The following is an 18,328-nucleotide window of genomic DNA, read 5'->3' on the forward strand; positions in this document are numbered from 1 at the left end:
CTTTTCAGACTTTTTTTGCACAATCTAAAGAAAGAATTTTCAAAACTACAATGTACATGTAGTACATTTTTCCTGAGTATTTATTTAATTTCTGTTGTTAATGTGCTATAAAGTTTGAAGTACAGAGTAAACTTTTTCTTAATACTCTGCCAAAAACCTAGCTCTTAATTTGGTTTGATAAAGTGAGAGCCATAATTCAAACCGGTGTGAAAGTGGTCAAGGAATTTAAAAAATTTCTTTGATCCCTTATTCCTTCATGGAAATAGTAATCCCCTCCAAAATCAATAACAGCCCGACTTCATTGGAATGGAACCCTGTATAACAATTTCATAGAAGACAGTGCCACACAGTTACTGAACAATTTTTTTTATGTATTTTAAAAAGATTATTTTTTCTTTCGAGTTGCATATTTGCTGAAATAGCTTGATGTTTTCACAATCATATTTGAAGTTAACCATTATTGTCTTAGTATTTTGAGTAGAGAGGAATTTTCAGTTTCCAGGGTTTAGCACTTCATTTGAGTTGAAAGAAAATATGCTTTGGCAGTCCAAATATAACAATAAAGCAGTTCAAAATACAGCATTTTTTCTCATAGGCAAATAGACATCAAGTTGAACAAAAAAAGTGTGGTACAATGTTTTATTGCACAAAGACGATATGAAATCCCAAAACATGAAACAATCAACAAAAATGAATGAGAAAGATGAATCTTGTACAAATACTACATAATTTTTTATTCTGTTTTACAGCATGAACTATTGTTGGCCAAATGTATAATTATGGAACTTGGAAATCAATGACTTGGGACTGAACAAAAATGTAAAATAAAAGAATAAATGCAGTAGAAATGTTTTGGTGCAATTTAATGAAATATTTTAAATTGAAACATTTGAAATAATGTTCCAATGTGTAAAGTAACTTTAAATGAAGAAAGCTTGAACAGAGAGATGTGGGTAAATCAGATATAAAATATCTATGACAAAATATATACTATATAATCTACTTAAAACTACTTAAATACAAAATCAAAAGGTTCATTTCATTCAATGTGTACATAAACAATAAATTGCAAGGAATCGCAATTTCTTTTTCTCTAACTGGTCACTTGATACCGAGAAAGTCCAGCTGTTACTTCTTCTTTCCAGAACTTGAACACAACTTGGGAGAAGACTTCGCAGATTGGAGTGGAACATCATCATCACTGCTATCTGTCTCCTGTGTACAATTACATTTATTCATAAAACTGAAAGTAAAGCATGCATATATGTTAGATTAGTATCGTGCAACCAAGCAAAGCAAAACGAAATGACAGAAATTAGTCTTGCTATACTAAAACAGTACAAGTAAAATGCTAAAAACATGAATATTTTCTATTGCACTACATATATAAATACATGAACATATGCTATATGTAGCAGCTGCCTTTTATAAGATACATCTAGAAGCAGAAAAAAAATTGTAAAATTACAATGGCCTTGACCAAAAGGTTTGTACAGATTGAATGGCAATGGTGGTCAGAAACACTTGGATATTATACAAGTCATAATTCCATGTTTGAAATAATTTATATCAAAATTGTTTTGTCCCTAGCTTATTTTGCAAAATTTTTCAGGGATTAGAAAAATTTTTATTTCCTCTGCGAGTTTGCATTGAAAAATTAAATGAAACTTTACAGAACAAATAAGACATCTTGGGATTTTAAAGCTGGTTGGCCCTAACCTCTGACCTTGTTACACTGGAGTAGCCCAAGGTAATTACCAGTTTTTCTAAGTGAACTCATCTATTGAATTAGTAACAATGGAGCTTTATCTCTGTGGCCATTGATATAGACACCTTCATTCATGCAGTTAAATAGCTGAATGTAGGAAATTTTTAGTACAGGAAAAAGACTTGGTGGATGTCAACATCAAAGGAAAAAGCTTGAGCTCCTCATAATTTTGGGAATGAAATTGAACAACATTGACATAATGATGAATGATAAAAGCTGTATCATTTTTATTACTAGTGAAAATGTTCATAATTAAATAAAGACTTGGCCACCAACTTCTCATCAAATTAAACTAAGACTTGGCCACCAACTTCTCATCAAATTATACAAAGACTTGGCCACCAACTTCTCATTAAATTTATTGAAATTACACTCATTATTATAATATACAAAAAGATTTTTAAAATATGCATAAGCTAATGGTTAAAAACACTATGCACCTTCTCTTATTATACTAAATTACAAATTTGCGAAAGAATGGTGTGTCAGGACTTATTTTCCACTATAAAATTATGATTAGACGTAACATAAACTTCAGAGAACTTATAACAAATTGGAAAACTGCAAATTGTTATTTGTACATTGATTTCACTGGTACACGAATTTCTTCTTCAAATGCTCTCCAGTGGTCACCTACAGAAATTCCAAACAGATAATTTTTTTCCATGTGAAGGAAAAACTCTATCATCATCAGTTTAATTGCATGAATAAAGTTGTCTATTCAAATAAGCACAGAAATTAAGCTCCATTGTTGCTATTCACCTAGCGAATCTGGTAATTATCTTGGGCTATTCCAGTTCAACAAGGTCAAATCATTTGGTCAACTTACTTGAAGTTAAATAGTCACAGACACTTCAGATTTTTGTATGCAAAATTGCAGCAAAACTTGATTGGTTCAATTAAAAAATTGAAAAGGTAGCTTGAAGGACCAGAAAGATCTTTTGTTCAAAATGTCAAGGTCACTTTGATTAAAACTGGATCTTTCAGACTGAGGCCTCAATTTTTAATTGTGCAGTATGTCATAGTGCTATTTAGGAATAAAATTTTCAGTTAAAGACAGCATTAAATAATATGTGCAGATTGTGTGATGCATTATTACACAAAAGGCATCACCAAACAAAATCTGTTTTATTTCGGATAATACACGAACAGGATTTATTTCTCAATTGTTTTTTTTTAAGTAGATCATACCTAATATTTTTGTATATAGATTTCACTACTTTTTCTAAAAAATGATCCTAAATGAACAACTTAGAAAATTTAATATAAAAAAACAAAGGTCATCGAACTATTAATCAACTGGTAAATAAAATTTCTAAAAAAAATTATACATTTTGTACAAAGAACACTTATCTAACCTTCTTTCACATTTCAAAAAGAAAATTAGGTATCACCCAAATCTTTTATCTCCCTTTAAAACAGGCTTTTTAAAAATAATTATTGTAAACTTACCATACAAATTTGTATGTACAACATTGTTTTTGATTAATTTTAACATGTTATTTTTACATAAATTCAAACACTATTACATGTAGTTAACTGGAAGTGGATAAGGCATTATGATTTTGAAAGATGACAGAAAAACATGTTCAGTGTAATAGGCATGACATAGCTTAAATCAAAGTTCATCGAATATCTACCAAGTGCATAAATCACAAATCTATGTAATCTTAAAAAAAAGACCTATCCATTATTTTTTTCAAAATTATAAAGATTATGCACACCCGAAAAAAGGGAAATTTTACATTGCCAACTTTTGAAATAAATTTTCTAATTTTTTTTAATTAATAAATATGCCACCTTTACTTTGCATGCATTACACTCAACTATTAATAATAAATTGTGCACAAAATAAGTAATGTCAATTGTGCAAGCACTTTGTTATCAGATATGAATTACTTTTCCCCACTTTTAATATATTTTGTATCAACTTTCAACATAAAGGTAGTATTTCTTTAATTATTAATCTACCCCTGATTTTAACATACTCATGTCTGAGTTTTCAAACAACTAATTCAAATGTATAATGAAACTCATTACTCTGAGATTTGTAGAAGTCCTTATGTGCAATACTGAACTGTGATTGTAATCATGCAACCCAATTTGCATGTATCATAGTATTCATAATAAAATTATTGGGTTGCATGTATCATAGTATTAATAATAAAATTATTAAAAACAATATCACTCAAGTTTAATGTATAACTGCATAACTGGTTGTAAGATGTCTAGAATTTTAGCATCTGACCTGAACTGGTAGTTAAATATGTAAATTTCTCAATTTCAACAAAGAAAAATGAACAGTATGGTTTGGAAAATTATGCATTATAACCATAACAGTTCATGTGTTACAATGATCATAACAATAATTATCCTTGTCAATTAAAATACTGCACTCTTCATTATTCCTGTGCAATATTTCATTATTTCATTAACTTCGCTTACTTATGCACAGCCAAAGCAAACCATGACTATTCTTCCTTTTATGACCCAGAAAATAACCTCAATTCAGCCTACTTAACATCTTAGGTAATAACCTTACCTCTTCATCCTTGTCCTCATCACCACTGATCATTGGTTTTTGGAGGATATAACCTTACCTCTTCATCCTCGTCCTCATCATCACTGATCATTGGTTTTTGGAGGTAATAACCTTACCTCTTCATCCTCATCCTCATCATCACTGATCATTGGTTTTTGGAGGAAATAACCTTACCTCTTCATCCTCATCATCAGCACTGATCATTGGTTTTTGGAGGAAATAACCTTACCTCTTCATCCTCGTCCTCATCATCACTGATCATTGGTTTTTGGATTCTTGTTTTGCGCTTTCTTGTACTCGTCCTTTCTTTTTCTGGAGCCTTGAGAAATAATTTTTTTGATTAATGTAACTGCTCTTTCACTTGATCACATAGAGAGGGTTATTTATCTCATTATAAATGGCCAATACTTTACTTGGTTTTCTTGTCAAACAAAAGCAAAAATACAACTAAATGAAAGAACTCAGTTTTAAGGTTGGAAAGTTTCATAAATCAATGATGCAAATAAAAACAGATAGGTAAAGAGCTGTTTATGTCATATTTCTGGAAACTTAGTTCAAAGGGGCATAATTCCCACAAAATTTGAGGGATCAAAATTTCCTGGTAACATGCACAACTAAATATAGTACATAAATTCACAAAGCTTTGTGAAATTTTAAGTAGTAATTTGAGATGAGTTTAGATGACAAGAAGGACAGATGGACACATCAAAAATATACCAGTTGGGTGGGGTCTAAATATAAATTCTTTGTTGAAGCAAATATTCTACACATCTATTTATACATGTACATAGCATATTCTATTCCAGTATTTTATTAAGCTTTGATACAAATTGAATTGTGAAGTACTCACCTTTTTACTAGGCGTTTTGGATTTTTTGACTGCAAAAAAGAAATTATATAAATAAAAGCTTTTCAAAATCTTTGTAAATTTTAAGAGAGCTATCAAACATATATCTTTTTTTTCTTCAGAAAATCATTCATGTATAATGTTGCTAAGCTAAAAGATATTTCAAGGCTTTTTAATACTTTGAGGGTCACATAATTTTTTTTTTAACAATACTGGCATTTTTTGACACTAGCAATATAACGTATGCTGGAACTTGAGGCAAAATATATGAACAATGTAACGAAGAAAACAATATAAGTTATATTCAACACAATTAAGTAACAGTTTATAAAGGAGGGTTCAGATTAAAACGGGTTTATTTTTTTTCTTTTAAACTGCATTGATTAGTGACAAATTCATCTATCAATATCAGCTCTTATTTAATCAAACCCTCCTTTTATGTAAAACACATTCTTACATTATTTGTTATAATTGCTTCCTCGTCTAAATTATGAACATAGAAAACATATTCACAAATAGAATAGCAACTTTATAATAGGATCTTGTGAGTCTGGTCATGTGACCCTGTGAGGTTCCAACAATTTAAATACATATGAAGTGGTTTGTAGACTACAACCAAGTTAGTGAAAACCTCATATGCTGAAATATGATGATAAAAAATAAGATACTAAATGATCCCTACTAAATAAGATTTTTGGTAATACATTTTTGTACCATAAAAAAAGAATATTCTGATGTATATGCATCAACTTTTCATACATTAAATATTCATCAAAAAGTGAATATTGGTCTTCAAAACTGAATGCTTTCAATCAATGAAATTCTGGGGTAAAAAAATAAATTAATGAGACTTACAAACCCTACCGAGTGCCTCAAACCTTGTGACCCTTACATTATAATAACTTCAATCCCTAATGTTATATCCACAAGTTCACCTAAGAATCAAGCAGGAGGTGGTACGATTATTTGTGAAATTATTAGCAAAATGCACCCAAAATGTCAGATAAGTGATGACAGAACCAATACATGTAAAAATCTGAGGATGGGGAAGTGGGAAAAAAATGGACTGGTTAGAAATACTATCTTTTGAAAAAAGATAGCCGACGCAGTAAAATATTGTTCCTTTTACTTCTAAGTTCCTACATTTCTTTAAAAAAAAATAATAACACAAGCCACGTAATGTCAAATTTTCTATACAGATTTTTTTAACGCCACTAATTTATCAGTATTTAACCAATCGGAAAAAAGAATTATGATCAGGTGACTTGCGTTTCCATAAATGAGCGTCCTTAAGGTCAAAGGGTAAAAAGTGAAACTATATCCTGACTGCGTCAGAATAATAGCAAGAAATGTTTGTAATAAACTCTTTTTTTGAAAATTTTATTCAATTATTCATTTACTTGAAATAATTGTCCTATCAGTCCTCTGTCAAAGTGAGTGTTTCTATATGTCTTGGGAAATCTTCTTTTTGATAAAATTTTATTTCTCATTTCAATGGAAGAATGTGATATATAAACTCTGTGAATACCCCTAAGTACTAACCCTTATCTTCATCTTCATCTTCATCTACATCATCATTCTCGGTTTCATCATCACTTGTACTGTCATCCGAGTCTGCTCCACCACGGCCAGACTCCTTCTCTATCCTCTGCCTGGCATTGGTAAAAACAGACTGTAGGACTATAGAGTCCTCATGAATCTATCAAAGAACCAACTGGTAGTGTAATTCATACACATGTAAAGGTAACAAAATAATACATAATTCAAACAGAATAATCGTGAAAATAGCTCACAAAACTCCTGTCATATAGCTCACAAAGCACTCCCCTGTCACATAAGTACCCATAATTGAATATCCTCTACCTTCTATTTGAGTGACAGGCCAAGCCCATGTAATGGTAAATGAACACTAAATTCATTCTAATAAAAATTCAATATAACATATGCACAATTGCATTACATTACAAGAATTCCCTAAAAAAAAAAAAAGAAAAAAAAGTAGTATGAAAGTACTGATTTAAGGACGCAAGTCCTTTTATATTCATGGTTTGGTAAGGTTGTCTCTTTGACGTCATTCTGCATTTCAGCCTTCTATACTAAAGGTGTGAGAAACAAACAATCATTCTAAAATAACCATTATCCCCACAAACAAGACACTCATTTCAAGTTAAATTTATACTTACAGCTGAGCCCTCAATATTGTAGGACTGGGCATTCTCACACAGTAACATAACATCTGTTTCTAGATCATCCAGTGACCTGTATCGGTGATCTTTAATCTTTGACTAAAAAATTAAGATTAAACTTATCAAATCAACAAAGATACAAACATTTATATTTTAAAAATATGGCATTAATAAGGCATTAGATGAAATCTCACCATGTAATGGTGAAAAAAAAGGGAGATGACGAAATGATAAAAAAACTTGAGTATTTTATGGTACTTAACAACTGTGTAAAGTTTAAAGAAAAATTAATTGAACCATTCTCAAGTTATCATCTGGAAACAGTCAGGGATGGACAGACAGATAGACCAGCAACTTTTCAACGGGTATCATAATACAGTGCTAATTCAAGTGGCAGGGCATAAAAATCAAAATTAACATGCATTCAATTTCTTTAAAAAAAAAATGGGGTCAAAAACATTTTCATTATAAGAAGAAAATTCTTTCATTTTTGACAAACCATTTCCAAATTATCTCCCCTTGAATAGAACATTTTTAGAATATTTTTGGTAGTTTAATTATGAATAAAATTTTACAAATTTTTTCCAAAAAATTCAAAGAAAATGTATTTTCATAAAATCAATAACTATTGATGGAAAAAGGTCATTTATTCAAAAATCATATAATGCAGGGTTAATTCTGCATATAAAAATATCAATTAAGTAATATCAAATTACAACAAAAATAAAACATCAAATGAATAAATGACAGATTAGCAAAGGTGGGGAGAAACATTCTGCCACAAATCCACTCTTACAAATGAATGATTCATGGTAAGAGAGGTTCATTATATCAATACATTTCTGTTTAAATTTGCAAGATGCCGGAAAATGATCTTGCATGTAGCAAGATAGACCTAACATTCTGTAAAAGTAATCAAAACATATTTAATACACTAATTCTTAATAAAGTCACAAACCAAAAATCATTCATCAATATGGGATCTGAATTTCTAATATAATCAGTTTATAGATAAAATTTCAACCCCATGCAATGCAACCTTGCAAGAGTCGTCAAGGACACCAAAACCACATACAAAAGTACTGATTTAGTACAAACAAAAATAAATACATGCGGAATGAAAACAAATCATTTTAAAAAAAGCTACATACCTTTATTTTTTTGAAGTCAATTGGTTTATCAATCAATTCATAGTATTCTGGATACTGTTTCTTAGAAGGTAAATTGATGAATTCAGTACTTAATACTCGATTGTCACTAAAACATACATAAAATACATGGGTTACTTAGGAATTAATACTCAAAATGTTCATTAATAATTAGACTGACAAAATATCAACAATAACATCAAGCACATAATACTCTTAACGGATATTGCCAATTTACTCTTCAGTTATAGATACATGAATAAAGATATATTAATACTATATGACCATACCTGTCCTTGTACTTCATGACTATGGAGAGGATTTTCCTCATCAGTTTTGTCAATTTAGGTGGGTTGGGAGGCTGTTTCTCCACCGGTGGACGACCTCTTCGTTTCTTAGGTTTATCTGACCCTTTAGGTTCTTTTTCTTTTTCTGCCTTCCTCTTTCTTGGAGGCTTCTTGATAACTTTCTGTTGTTCTTCAACTTCATCTAGGTTGCCGTCTTCTATAGCCTGTAATTAGGAGTCATGCCATAAATTCAATCAACTACATACTTCTGAATGGATATGCACCTGAATCATTCAATGAAGCCAAAGTTACATAACTGTTTTGAAATGAATTTCTTGTGCATATGCTTCTGACCTTGATCTAACAGCATTAATATAATAAAGTTATCAGTTTATCATAAATAACTACATCTGTGTTTACTTCATAGAAAGTGTGTTTTAAGACATCTAGTTGCTTCTATCAGCCATATTTGTGAAAGGGACAGATCTGAAGCTATCATGTGTGCTGAAGATACATCAAATTCTTCACTTACCTTCAGCCACTGTTTCTCTGTTAGAGAGTCTGTATAATCAACCTCTTTTCTTTGTCTAGATCCTTTACCATACACTTCCATGTCATCTTCATAAGTTAATCTGTCCACCTAGAAAAAAAACCTATAGATGGTTAACAAAAATCTCAATAAATCTATCAACCCAAAAAAAACAAGCAGACCATATATTGTTACAAAAACCCAGGTGGGGGAGTTAGATGAATTACAAATCATTTAATGACCAAAAAATATGCAAGTTATAAGGTGATTTCTTATTGATTTTAAATCAGTTATGTTTGTCAATCAAAAGCAATGTCTACCATTTTCAAATATGTAAATAACATATATATTATGCAAACTCAATTTTCAGTTTGGGGGGAAATAGTACAAACCTCCTCCTCATCTTTCAAGATCCAAAGAGGTAATTCATCATCCTCCATTAGCCTTGGTTTCCTGTTGGGATTCTTGGCCTCTTCTCTCCTTCTGTCAATATCCATTTGCTACAAAAACAAAATAAAAAAAAAATTAAGTTCAATGTTAATGTGTAAAATTAAACCTTTTATTGTTCAGTATAGTAAATTCTTTAAGTGATCAGGGTTTGGGAAGTCAGGAGGCAATGGCTCATTTGCCAAACATATTTTACATTATCAAAGAAGTATTTTTCTGACAGTTCTCACTTCTCAAGTTGACTTTAGTTAACAATACACTTGTAATACAGACAGCCTTTCAAACTAATTTTTACCTAAGAGTCTAATGGAGCATGAATAACACAGCATATCATCATGGAATTGAAATTGTGTTTATAAATTCCAATAGTCTATACTTCTAAGTTTGATGTAGTTATCCATACACTATGAGAGGAAAGGATATTATTGATGTGAGGAAATATGGCACATCAAGTGTCAGAGTAGGTTAAACGCAATTATGTTTTTTTCTGCCTCCTGTCTGGGGTTCTGCAAATGTCCTGAGATGAATTTTCATAACACCCTATTTATCTAATGTTTAATTATTATCTTGATGTACATATATAAATCTCACCTGATAAATTTCAAATTCTTCTTCACTTCTGGCCATCATCTGATTAACAGTCTCATCATCTGGAACTTCATCTTCATCCTAACAAATATGTACAGTAAACATAATCAGGACTTTATATATAGAAATTTTAGCATATGTAATATGATACAATTTTACTCTTAATTCTGTGTCATCAAAATCTGTTACTATGTACAACATGTAATACCTATGGTCAGTATTAAAGACTGCATCTTATTTTAGATAGAAAAATAGGTTCTTTGATGAGTTTGAGAAATACAAGTCTATTTCACGGGTATAGAGTAGCTGAACGAGTGTAAAGGCAAAGAACTTTTCTAACGAGTCTAAGTACCTTTCTTTCATGAAAGCATATTCATTTTGTACACTTCTCCTAGAGAGTGCCGTCATTTCAGGAACCATAAGTGTATAATGATGTCAAATTTTCTCATGCCTTTGTTTCAAATATGTCTATGACTCCACTACTTTTAAGACACTTCATTGCCTAAGAGAACAAGTTAAGATGAGTGTACATGATCTTGTCTTCAACAGATCACCACAACTTGCAAAGGGCCATTTCTGAACAAAAAGATACATAAACCATCAAATGTCTGATGGCACAGTACCTACCTCTCCGTCTTCCTGATCAGCCAGTAACAGCTGTTGTAACATCTGTCTTCTTTCTGATCCTGTAGACTTCTGATCAAACATACCAGCTTGGATAACCTTCTCGTCCACATTCAGTTTGTATCTTGCTGCAGCTAATATTTTCTCTTCAACACTATTAACAGTCATCAATCTCAACACTCTAACCTCATTCTGTTGTCCAATTCTGTGAGCTCTGTCCTGTGCTTGTAAGTCCTAGCAAAAATAATACAATGTGATGTGAAAAAGTTCCTATACATCTTTCTTAGTTCTTTTGAAAGGTTGAATTACTAATAATGATCAAATGAAAATTCTGTCTATCATTATAAAACCTTCCTCATTCCACAAATCATACAAATTAATTTTGAATTACATATGTAAGTAAATTTTGTTGAAGAAAGTATAATGCTTAAATGAAAATTTTGTCTATCATTATAAAACCTTACATATTCCACAAATCATACAAATTCAGTTTTGAATTATACATGTAAATTTTCATTAAGTAGCTAATGAACAGTTAACTTTAAGCACTAATACAATCATGTCAACTCCCAAGATGTAACAATTTCCATACCTCATGGGAAAAATCTTGGTATGTCTGAAAAACTATGTAATTTTCAATAGCTCTAATGCTGACACAGTGAACCCTGAATGAACTGAAAACTTGTCTAAACCAGACATTTTTTGAAGTCACTTCATATCAGTTTAAATATATTTTGAACATGGATAATCCCTGTCTTAACTAAACAAATTATACAGTCCAAAAGACAAATTTATATAGGTTTAACTGAATAACAATGATTAGACCTAATTATACCTGATGAGGATTCCAATCAGAATCGAAGATAATGACAGTATCTGCAGCCTGTAGATTGAGACCCAAACCTCCAGCTCTTGTACTCAGTAAAAAGATGAAATAAGGTGATTCAGGATCATTAAAAAGAGATAGCAACTGGCCTCTGTCTTCACATTTAGTTGTTCCATCCAATCTCAGATATCTATATCCTGTTTAAAAATACCAAAATTATAGGATATTCATGAAACAAAAACAAGAAACAGATAAAAAGCCAAACAGTTTTTCACAAACCAAGAACAAAAGAAAACAAGGGGATTGCAGGCCATAGCTGGTATAACATCTAGCAACTTATTGTAAGTTTTACTTTCACAAATTAAAACACTCTCTTTGTACAAGCATACTAATTGGACGTATCTCTGAAATTCATCAATAGTAATATGCTGCCTGCTATGTTTGTAGCAACAGTAAGTTCAACAAACGTCAACTAAACATCATGTGTAAATTTGCAATGGTGTGTTCATAAAAGATTACTCAAACAGAGCTTACCTCTATAAACAAAGTAATCTTCCATCACGCTCATCAAAGTTGTCATCTGACAGAAAATCAGCACTCTATGTTTAGTTCCCTTCAGCTTTGGCAAAATTCTGTCCAATAATTCAAATTTTCCTGCTGCTCTGTACAAGTCTGGTCTGAAGAAAAAAAAAAAAAAAAAAAAACATGAAAAAAACCTTAAAATTCTTTTCAATAGCTATTTAAAAAATACAGCAGTCTGATGATTCTGTACAGTATAAAAGCTACAAATACTATAAGTTTATATGACTAATTAATATTTTATCAGTGTGGAAGATTTAAGTACATAATTTAAAATATCACATGTACAATTGTGAAATTATGATGCAGTATCCAGTGCATTCAACCCACCCTGTAACTTCTCTCTTGCCAAGACCTTGGTGTTCAGCAAATGCTTCTTCTAGATGTTGGAAAATGAATGGGTGGTTACAAATCTTCCTCAACTGCATGATAGTGTTCATCATGGCTCTAGCACCAATTTTACCTTGCTGAATGTAAAAGAAAATAAACAATGATTGTGTATATATGAAAAGGTTTGAGTTGAATTATTGCTTATGATAACTGCTGCCTATAACTAACCATAGCTATAATTCCTAGTTTAGGTAACTAATTCACAATCAAATACAAACAGCTAGCTAACAAAATTCACCTTTAAAATTTTTATAAAATATCCAGTCGAGCACAGAAATATCTAGTAATTACCTTTTTGTCCCCACCATCAGTCAACATAACACCTTTAGCCTGCATGTGACGGTAGACATATCTTTGTAAAGCTGACATTTCACATTTGATCACATATTCAACCTGTTAAAAATAGATAAATTATAAAAATGTTAAAGTTTATTACTACAATTAACTGATAAGATAGTAGGTACAAAATGTATAATGTTATAAATTCCTATCCTTTTTAATGAAGTATAGAAACAAGTGAACGGCTTATGATGCTTTTAACTTCAATCCTTCTAAGATACTGAATCTTAATGTATATTGTCATACAACAGTATGAGTTGTTTACATATTCGAGAAAAAACATTAAGACAGTCAAGGAAAGACATTTTATACAGTCACAGAAAAACATAAAACCGAACAAACATGTTGATTATTTATATTATAAAATTCCAGCTACATACATGTATATAAATCTTATACCTCTAAACAATGCTTGCTGGGGATACAAATCTCCATTCTGAGAGATATACTGCATAAAAACAGATTATATGTTTTGAAGAATATAGGGATACCAATAAAAACAGATTATGTTTTGAATAATACAAAGATTCTAAAGAAAGCAGATTATGATCTCTCGAAGAACAGAGAGATACTCACCTTATCTGGCAGTTGAGATTCTACTTCCTTCTTTAATCTTCTCAACAAGAATGGACGAAGAACTTTATGTAAACGTCTGATGATCAATAATGTTTCTTCAGGATTCAACTCAACCTACAACAAATAGGAACACGTACCATGACTTAAGACATAAGAGATACATGTATGTAGAACTTAAAGAATTAAAAGTGTCAACAGACAGATTGTTTTAAATTTCCCTGGTTCACATTTTTCTGACTACCACAATTGTATTTATTTCAATCTGTTGTGATATATATTTATGAACTGATGTCATTGTTTAAATTCATAGAATGGATATGGTGAATACATCAAAGAGACAACTGCCACACCTGGATGCATGTTCCATTTACCAAGAAGAAATTAAGTATGTATGGTACACCTATGGGTTTTTTTGGTGACATAATTGGTCATAGGACAATTAAATACTATATAACCACCTAGTATACTTTTGAGTATCTTGTAATAATTACCTTTTCTCCAGTCATTGCAAATGGAGCATTGAACCACTGCTCAAAAGTAGCACAGCATTTAAAAATACTTGGTAACAGGAAATTAAGCAAGGCCCACAACTCTGGTAATTTATTCTGCAGTGGGGTTCCTGTAAGAAGTAATCTGTGTGGAGCAACATAATGAGTGTTTAGCACCTGTGTCAATTTACAATGGTGGTTCTTCATACGATGTCCTTCATCAATTATCATATATTTCCATCTTATCTGTAAGAACAGAATATTATTTTTTATTAAGTTATATCAACATATAATGTATTATTTTTTTCTATGATACAGTGAAAAAAAGAATACATTTTGTCAAAGAGTGTGATTCTTTTTCAAATTTCAATGTCAGATAAAAACATGTTAAAAAGCAAAAAATCTCTGTTTGATTAAAAAAGAGAAGTTGTATTTCTTTTTACTGTCTGATAAATATATATAAACATCCAAATCCATTATGTTAAACAAAATCTGTCTTTCACATCAAAAGTTAAAGTTTACCTTGCACAAAGCAGCTTTGTCTTTGATGATATATTCATATGTTGTAATGAGAACATTGAATTTAGCAGCTTTGAGAACAGGTAGTAACAACCTTCTGGTATTAGGAGAACCTTTATAGGCCACCTTTACTACTGATGGTGACCATTTCTCAAATTCAATTACCCAATTAGACAATGTACTGAAACAAAGAAAACACAATACATGTCTCAAACTAACAAAACAATGAATATCTCAAGTCAAAATTATTGATTGTCTGAACGAAGTAACAATTAAAAATATTATCACCAATTTCAGTTTAATAGTCATTTAACTTTCACTCATTTTACATCTTTTAAAAATATGTTAATATGCTAAAATAAATGAACATAAATCATCACATGGTAATGTCCCTTCCTACAAGGAGTGATAGTGAGAAAACTTGTTCGGTTACAATAATACTTACGACAGAGGCACAATGATTAAAAATGGTCCATTAACTCTTTTCTTTTCCATGAGATAGGTTATTAATCCAATAGTTTGAATAGTCTTCCCAAGACCCATTTCATCAGCTAAGATTCCATTCAGGTTGTTGTTATACAATGATACAAGCCACTCTAAACCTTTTATCTGAATGTAAAAAATATCTGTATGAAGATTTATTATGAGCAATATTTTATTAATGTTAGACACATACCTCATCCAAATAAAGTCTATCTTAAATATCAACAACTAATTAAGTAAAATGCTTTGCAGGATACAGCTTGACACAAAGGCAGATGTTAAACCCTGAACAGTTGGGGCAAATATGGACACATCATTCAAATTTGACCAAGATTAAATTTTGATAACAGGTAGACATTTGACACAGAGAAAAATTTGACCATAACCGAAGAGGTCATCTTTTGGACCTTATTCCTACATTGTTACAGTTAAAGCGTTTAACCAATCCCCAACTTCTTCTGGGGGTATGACACCTTGTAATTTCTGGCAACTTTGAGGTCCTTATCCTTACTTGGCTATTCTCATAACCCAAAATATAAATCCAAGTCTTCCTTTTGTGGTATGGTACCTTGTACTAAAGTTTATATGAGATCCATAGCTTCTACCTGATATTCTTTGAGAGTTCCATTCACCATAATAGTAGCCTGTTCAGTTACATCTTCTTTCACTGTGTGGGCTAACGCATAATAATTCTTTGCTTCATTCACCTTCAAATTCTCATATTCATCATCTTCATGAGTGGCATTTCTACAATCAAGTTTAAATGTATTCTCATTAGAAGGAATTTGTCAAAAAAGGAAAAACTATTGGACATGAATACCACTTAACATCCCTTAATTACAGGTAAGTCTAAAACAGGAAAAAGATGCTAAATTTAGGCTTGTCAAACACTGGGTACAACCATCATACTAAAGTTTCAAATCATTTCCATTTAAGTTTTCAATTTTAAAGTAAGAGAAAAAAATACAGGTACATGCATACATAATTATATTGACAGCAGTAAATATCCCTGACACAAAAAAGATTGGGTGAAATACAAAACCAAAACAGCACAATCTGTTTTTGTTGTAAGTTCAACAAGGGATTTTATAAGTTATAAAATAAATTATAAGTTTCATAATTTTTTTTGTGTTTATTTCTAAATAATTTTCAATTGCATTTATTTGCGGTAGGTTCTATTTGAATCTTAGTTACAATGATCATTGAAATTTATGACCCAAACCTCAAAATTTTCTTTGCCTCATCATCATCTATATCTTCTGATGATTTTATGACCTGAAAAAAAAAGAGAATTAATTCAACAAATTCTATACCATTCAATGCACCAAGTTGTTCAATCACACAATACAAAAATATTGAATTGTAAATAACAGGTACACTGTCGGTTTGTCAGAGGAAAGGGTTTAGAAATTTTCAACCAATATGTGTTACACAATCAATTATAAGACATAGAACTAACTTTAAGTGCATATGACATGTATATTCTCAAAATAAAGATGAGATAGGTAACATCTGAAAAAAAAACTTTTCTCATAATTAAAGAACCATAGTGAGCATGCTAAAAAATATTCCCTCATATGCACCCTTCAAGAAAGCTAAAAATATTCCCTCATAAGCACCTTTCAAGAAACTTGAGTCCATTCACCATAAAAGAGCACCCATTCAACAAGTTTCTTTCATAAGAAAAAGGAAATAAAACTACAATATGACCAAGGAAATATTAAACAATCTATAAAAACCCCAAGTAAGATTTCAACATCTGCAATAAGGACACTCCTTCAACAATTCTACAGTTGGCTCCTGCTAGAAACCAGTCTTCACAAAAAAAGATCAAATAGCATGTGAATAATAGAGTCAATTATTTAAGTACATGTACCAGTCCATTTAAAATACAGACACTGCCTATGGTAAGTTGATTCCTTCTGTAGAAAAACCCATGGATCAGATGATTTTTCGGTGTATGCTATATTTTTATGACAACAGTTGAGAGAACTACACTTTAACCTCCCACTAAAATCAACCAAATCAAACCAAATCAAGAACAATAACTCTTGCAAAGTGTTACTTTATACATTTTATCTCAAAAGTGCAACCCCCAAATGAAAAACTAAGACAGGATATGTGATCTACAATGGTTTCTGAACAAGAAATAAAACTGAATTCTGTGGGTTTTTGACATACATGAATCACCTCCTGTCTGATTTTTATAAAGACTGCTACTTAAATGGAATTCTGAATCAATTAGATCCCATATAACATGCAACTTTTAACTTAATATAAACATATGGAGAAATAATTACCTTCTTAGGCATATCAACCGGGATCACTGGCTGTGACTCAGTTTTTTCCTAATAACCAAAAACAGAACAGTTAATAAAACACGAATTTGATGTCTTGTTAAGGATAACCCTGCTTGTTCCCAATATTATCAATTTCACCAAAATGGAAAAGGTGTTACATCTCTTCATAATAAACCTTTGAACTAAATCTTAAAGTATTCTACCAAGTTGAAGATAAGAAAACTGTATCACATTCAACAAGTTAATTTTACAAAATCTGTTTCCTGTCAAACATGTAGTTTGGATGAGTGAAACTCATCATGTCAAAGTCATATATCACATTGGAAATCATTCTCAAAACTGTATACATTCATTAATAACTATTATTATATTTGATTTACCAAACTAGTCATATTAAACTCTGTGATTTTTTTATCTAAAAAAATGGAAGGTATTGATCAGTCAAAATCCACATGTACAATGTATATAAACCTTTAATAAATCATACCTCTTCATCTTCTCCACTATCATCATCCTCCTCTCCATCTTCTCTAGGGGCAACCTCATACCTTAAAAAATTAAAAAATAATAAAAACTCTGTTATGAGCAAGAGGCTCCCAGGAGCCTGAATCTCCCACCTGGTTGAGTTTTGCCTTTCAAAGGCAATAAATTTAACTAGAAGTTGTCAAAAAATTTTGACTCAAGAAGTATTTGGTAGACCTTATCATCAGGATCATTTCAACAATTTGAAAGTTTCTTTTAATCTATCATAGTTTTCAAGATATTGACTGAAAACTGTTAAAAAAAGTCATTTTCGCCTTTCAAGGGCAATAACTCTTACAAGGAGTCATCTGACAGCTTTTACCCCCGAGGACTTTTGTAG

At 31.0% G+C, this 18,328-nt stretch overlaps 1 protein-coding gene across 3 annotated transcripts in view; it reads right to left on the bottom strand.

The window, feature by feature from the left end:
- Positions 1–625: 625 nt before the first annotated feature.
- Positions 626–18,328, bottom strand: part of LOC148628987 (SWI/SNF-related matrix-associated actin-dependent regulator of chromatin subfamily A member 2-like) — a 37,363-nt gene continuing 19,660 nt past the window's right edge. For 2 of the 3 annotated variants that reach the window (XM_088541898.1, XM_088541905.1), the window contains exons 11-33: positions 17,954–18,014; positions 17,467–17,514; positions 16,389–16,441; positions 15,772–15,913; positions 15,129–15,292; positions 14,687–14,864; positions 14,168–14,410; positions 13,677–13,790; positions 13,053–13,154; positions 12,702–12,838; positions 12,327–12,469; positions 11,802–11,989; positions 10,970–11,200; positions 10,346–10,423; positions 9,700–9,807; positions 9,311–9,418; positions 8,782–9,002; positions 8,495–8,600; positions 7,341–7,442; positions 6,700–6,856; positions 5,161–5,189; positions 4,540–4,629; positions 626–1,215 (exon numbers count right to left, since the gene is read on the bottom strand). In XM_088541898.1, coding sequence (XP_088398024.1) covers positions 1,129–1,215; positions 4,540–4,629; positions 5,161–5,189; positions 6,700–6,856; positions 7,341–7,442; positions 8,495–8,600; positions 8,782–9,002; positions 9,311–9,418; positions 9,700–9,807; positions 10,346–10,423; positions 10,970–11,200; positions 11,802–11,989; positions 12,327–12,469; positions 12,702–12,838; positions 13,053–13,154; positions 13,677–13,790; positions 14,168–14,410; positions 14,687–14,864; positions 15,129–15,292; positions 15,772–15,913; positions 16,389–16,441; positions 17,467–17,514; positions 17,954–18,014 — 2,890 coding nt within the window. In that variant the 3' untranslated portion in view covers positions 626–1,128. Of the gene's footprint in view, positions 1,244–4,539; positions 4,630–5,160; positions 5,190–6,699; positions 6,857–7,340; positions 7,443–8,494; positions 8,601–8,781; positions 9,003–9,310; positions 9,419–9,699; positions 9,808–10,345; positions 10,424–10,969; positions 11,201–11,801; positions 11,990–12,326; positions 12,470–12,701; positions 12,839–13,052; positions 13,155–13,676; positions 13,791–14,167; positions 14,411–14,686; positions 14,865–15,128; positions 15,293–15,771; positions 15,914–16,388; positions 16,442–17,466; positions 17,515–17,953; positions 18,015–18,328 lie in introns of all 3 variants that reach the window. The other variant, XM_088541913.1, reaches the window with a different exon arrangement.

The sequence above is a fragment of the Perna viridis genome, chromosome 1 (assembly GCF_037379345.1).
Source record: "Perna viridis isolate PV_CMFRI_1.1 ecotype Kerala chromosome 1, ASM3737934v1, whole genome shotgun sequence".
NCBI classification, from domain to species: Eukaryota; Metazoa; Mollusca; class Bivalvia; order Mytilida; family Mytilidae; genus Perna; species Perna viridis.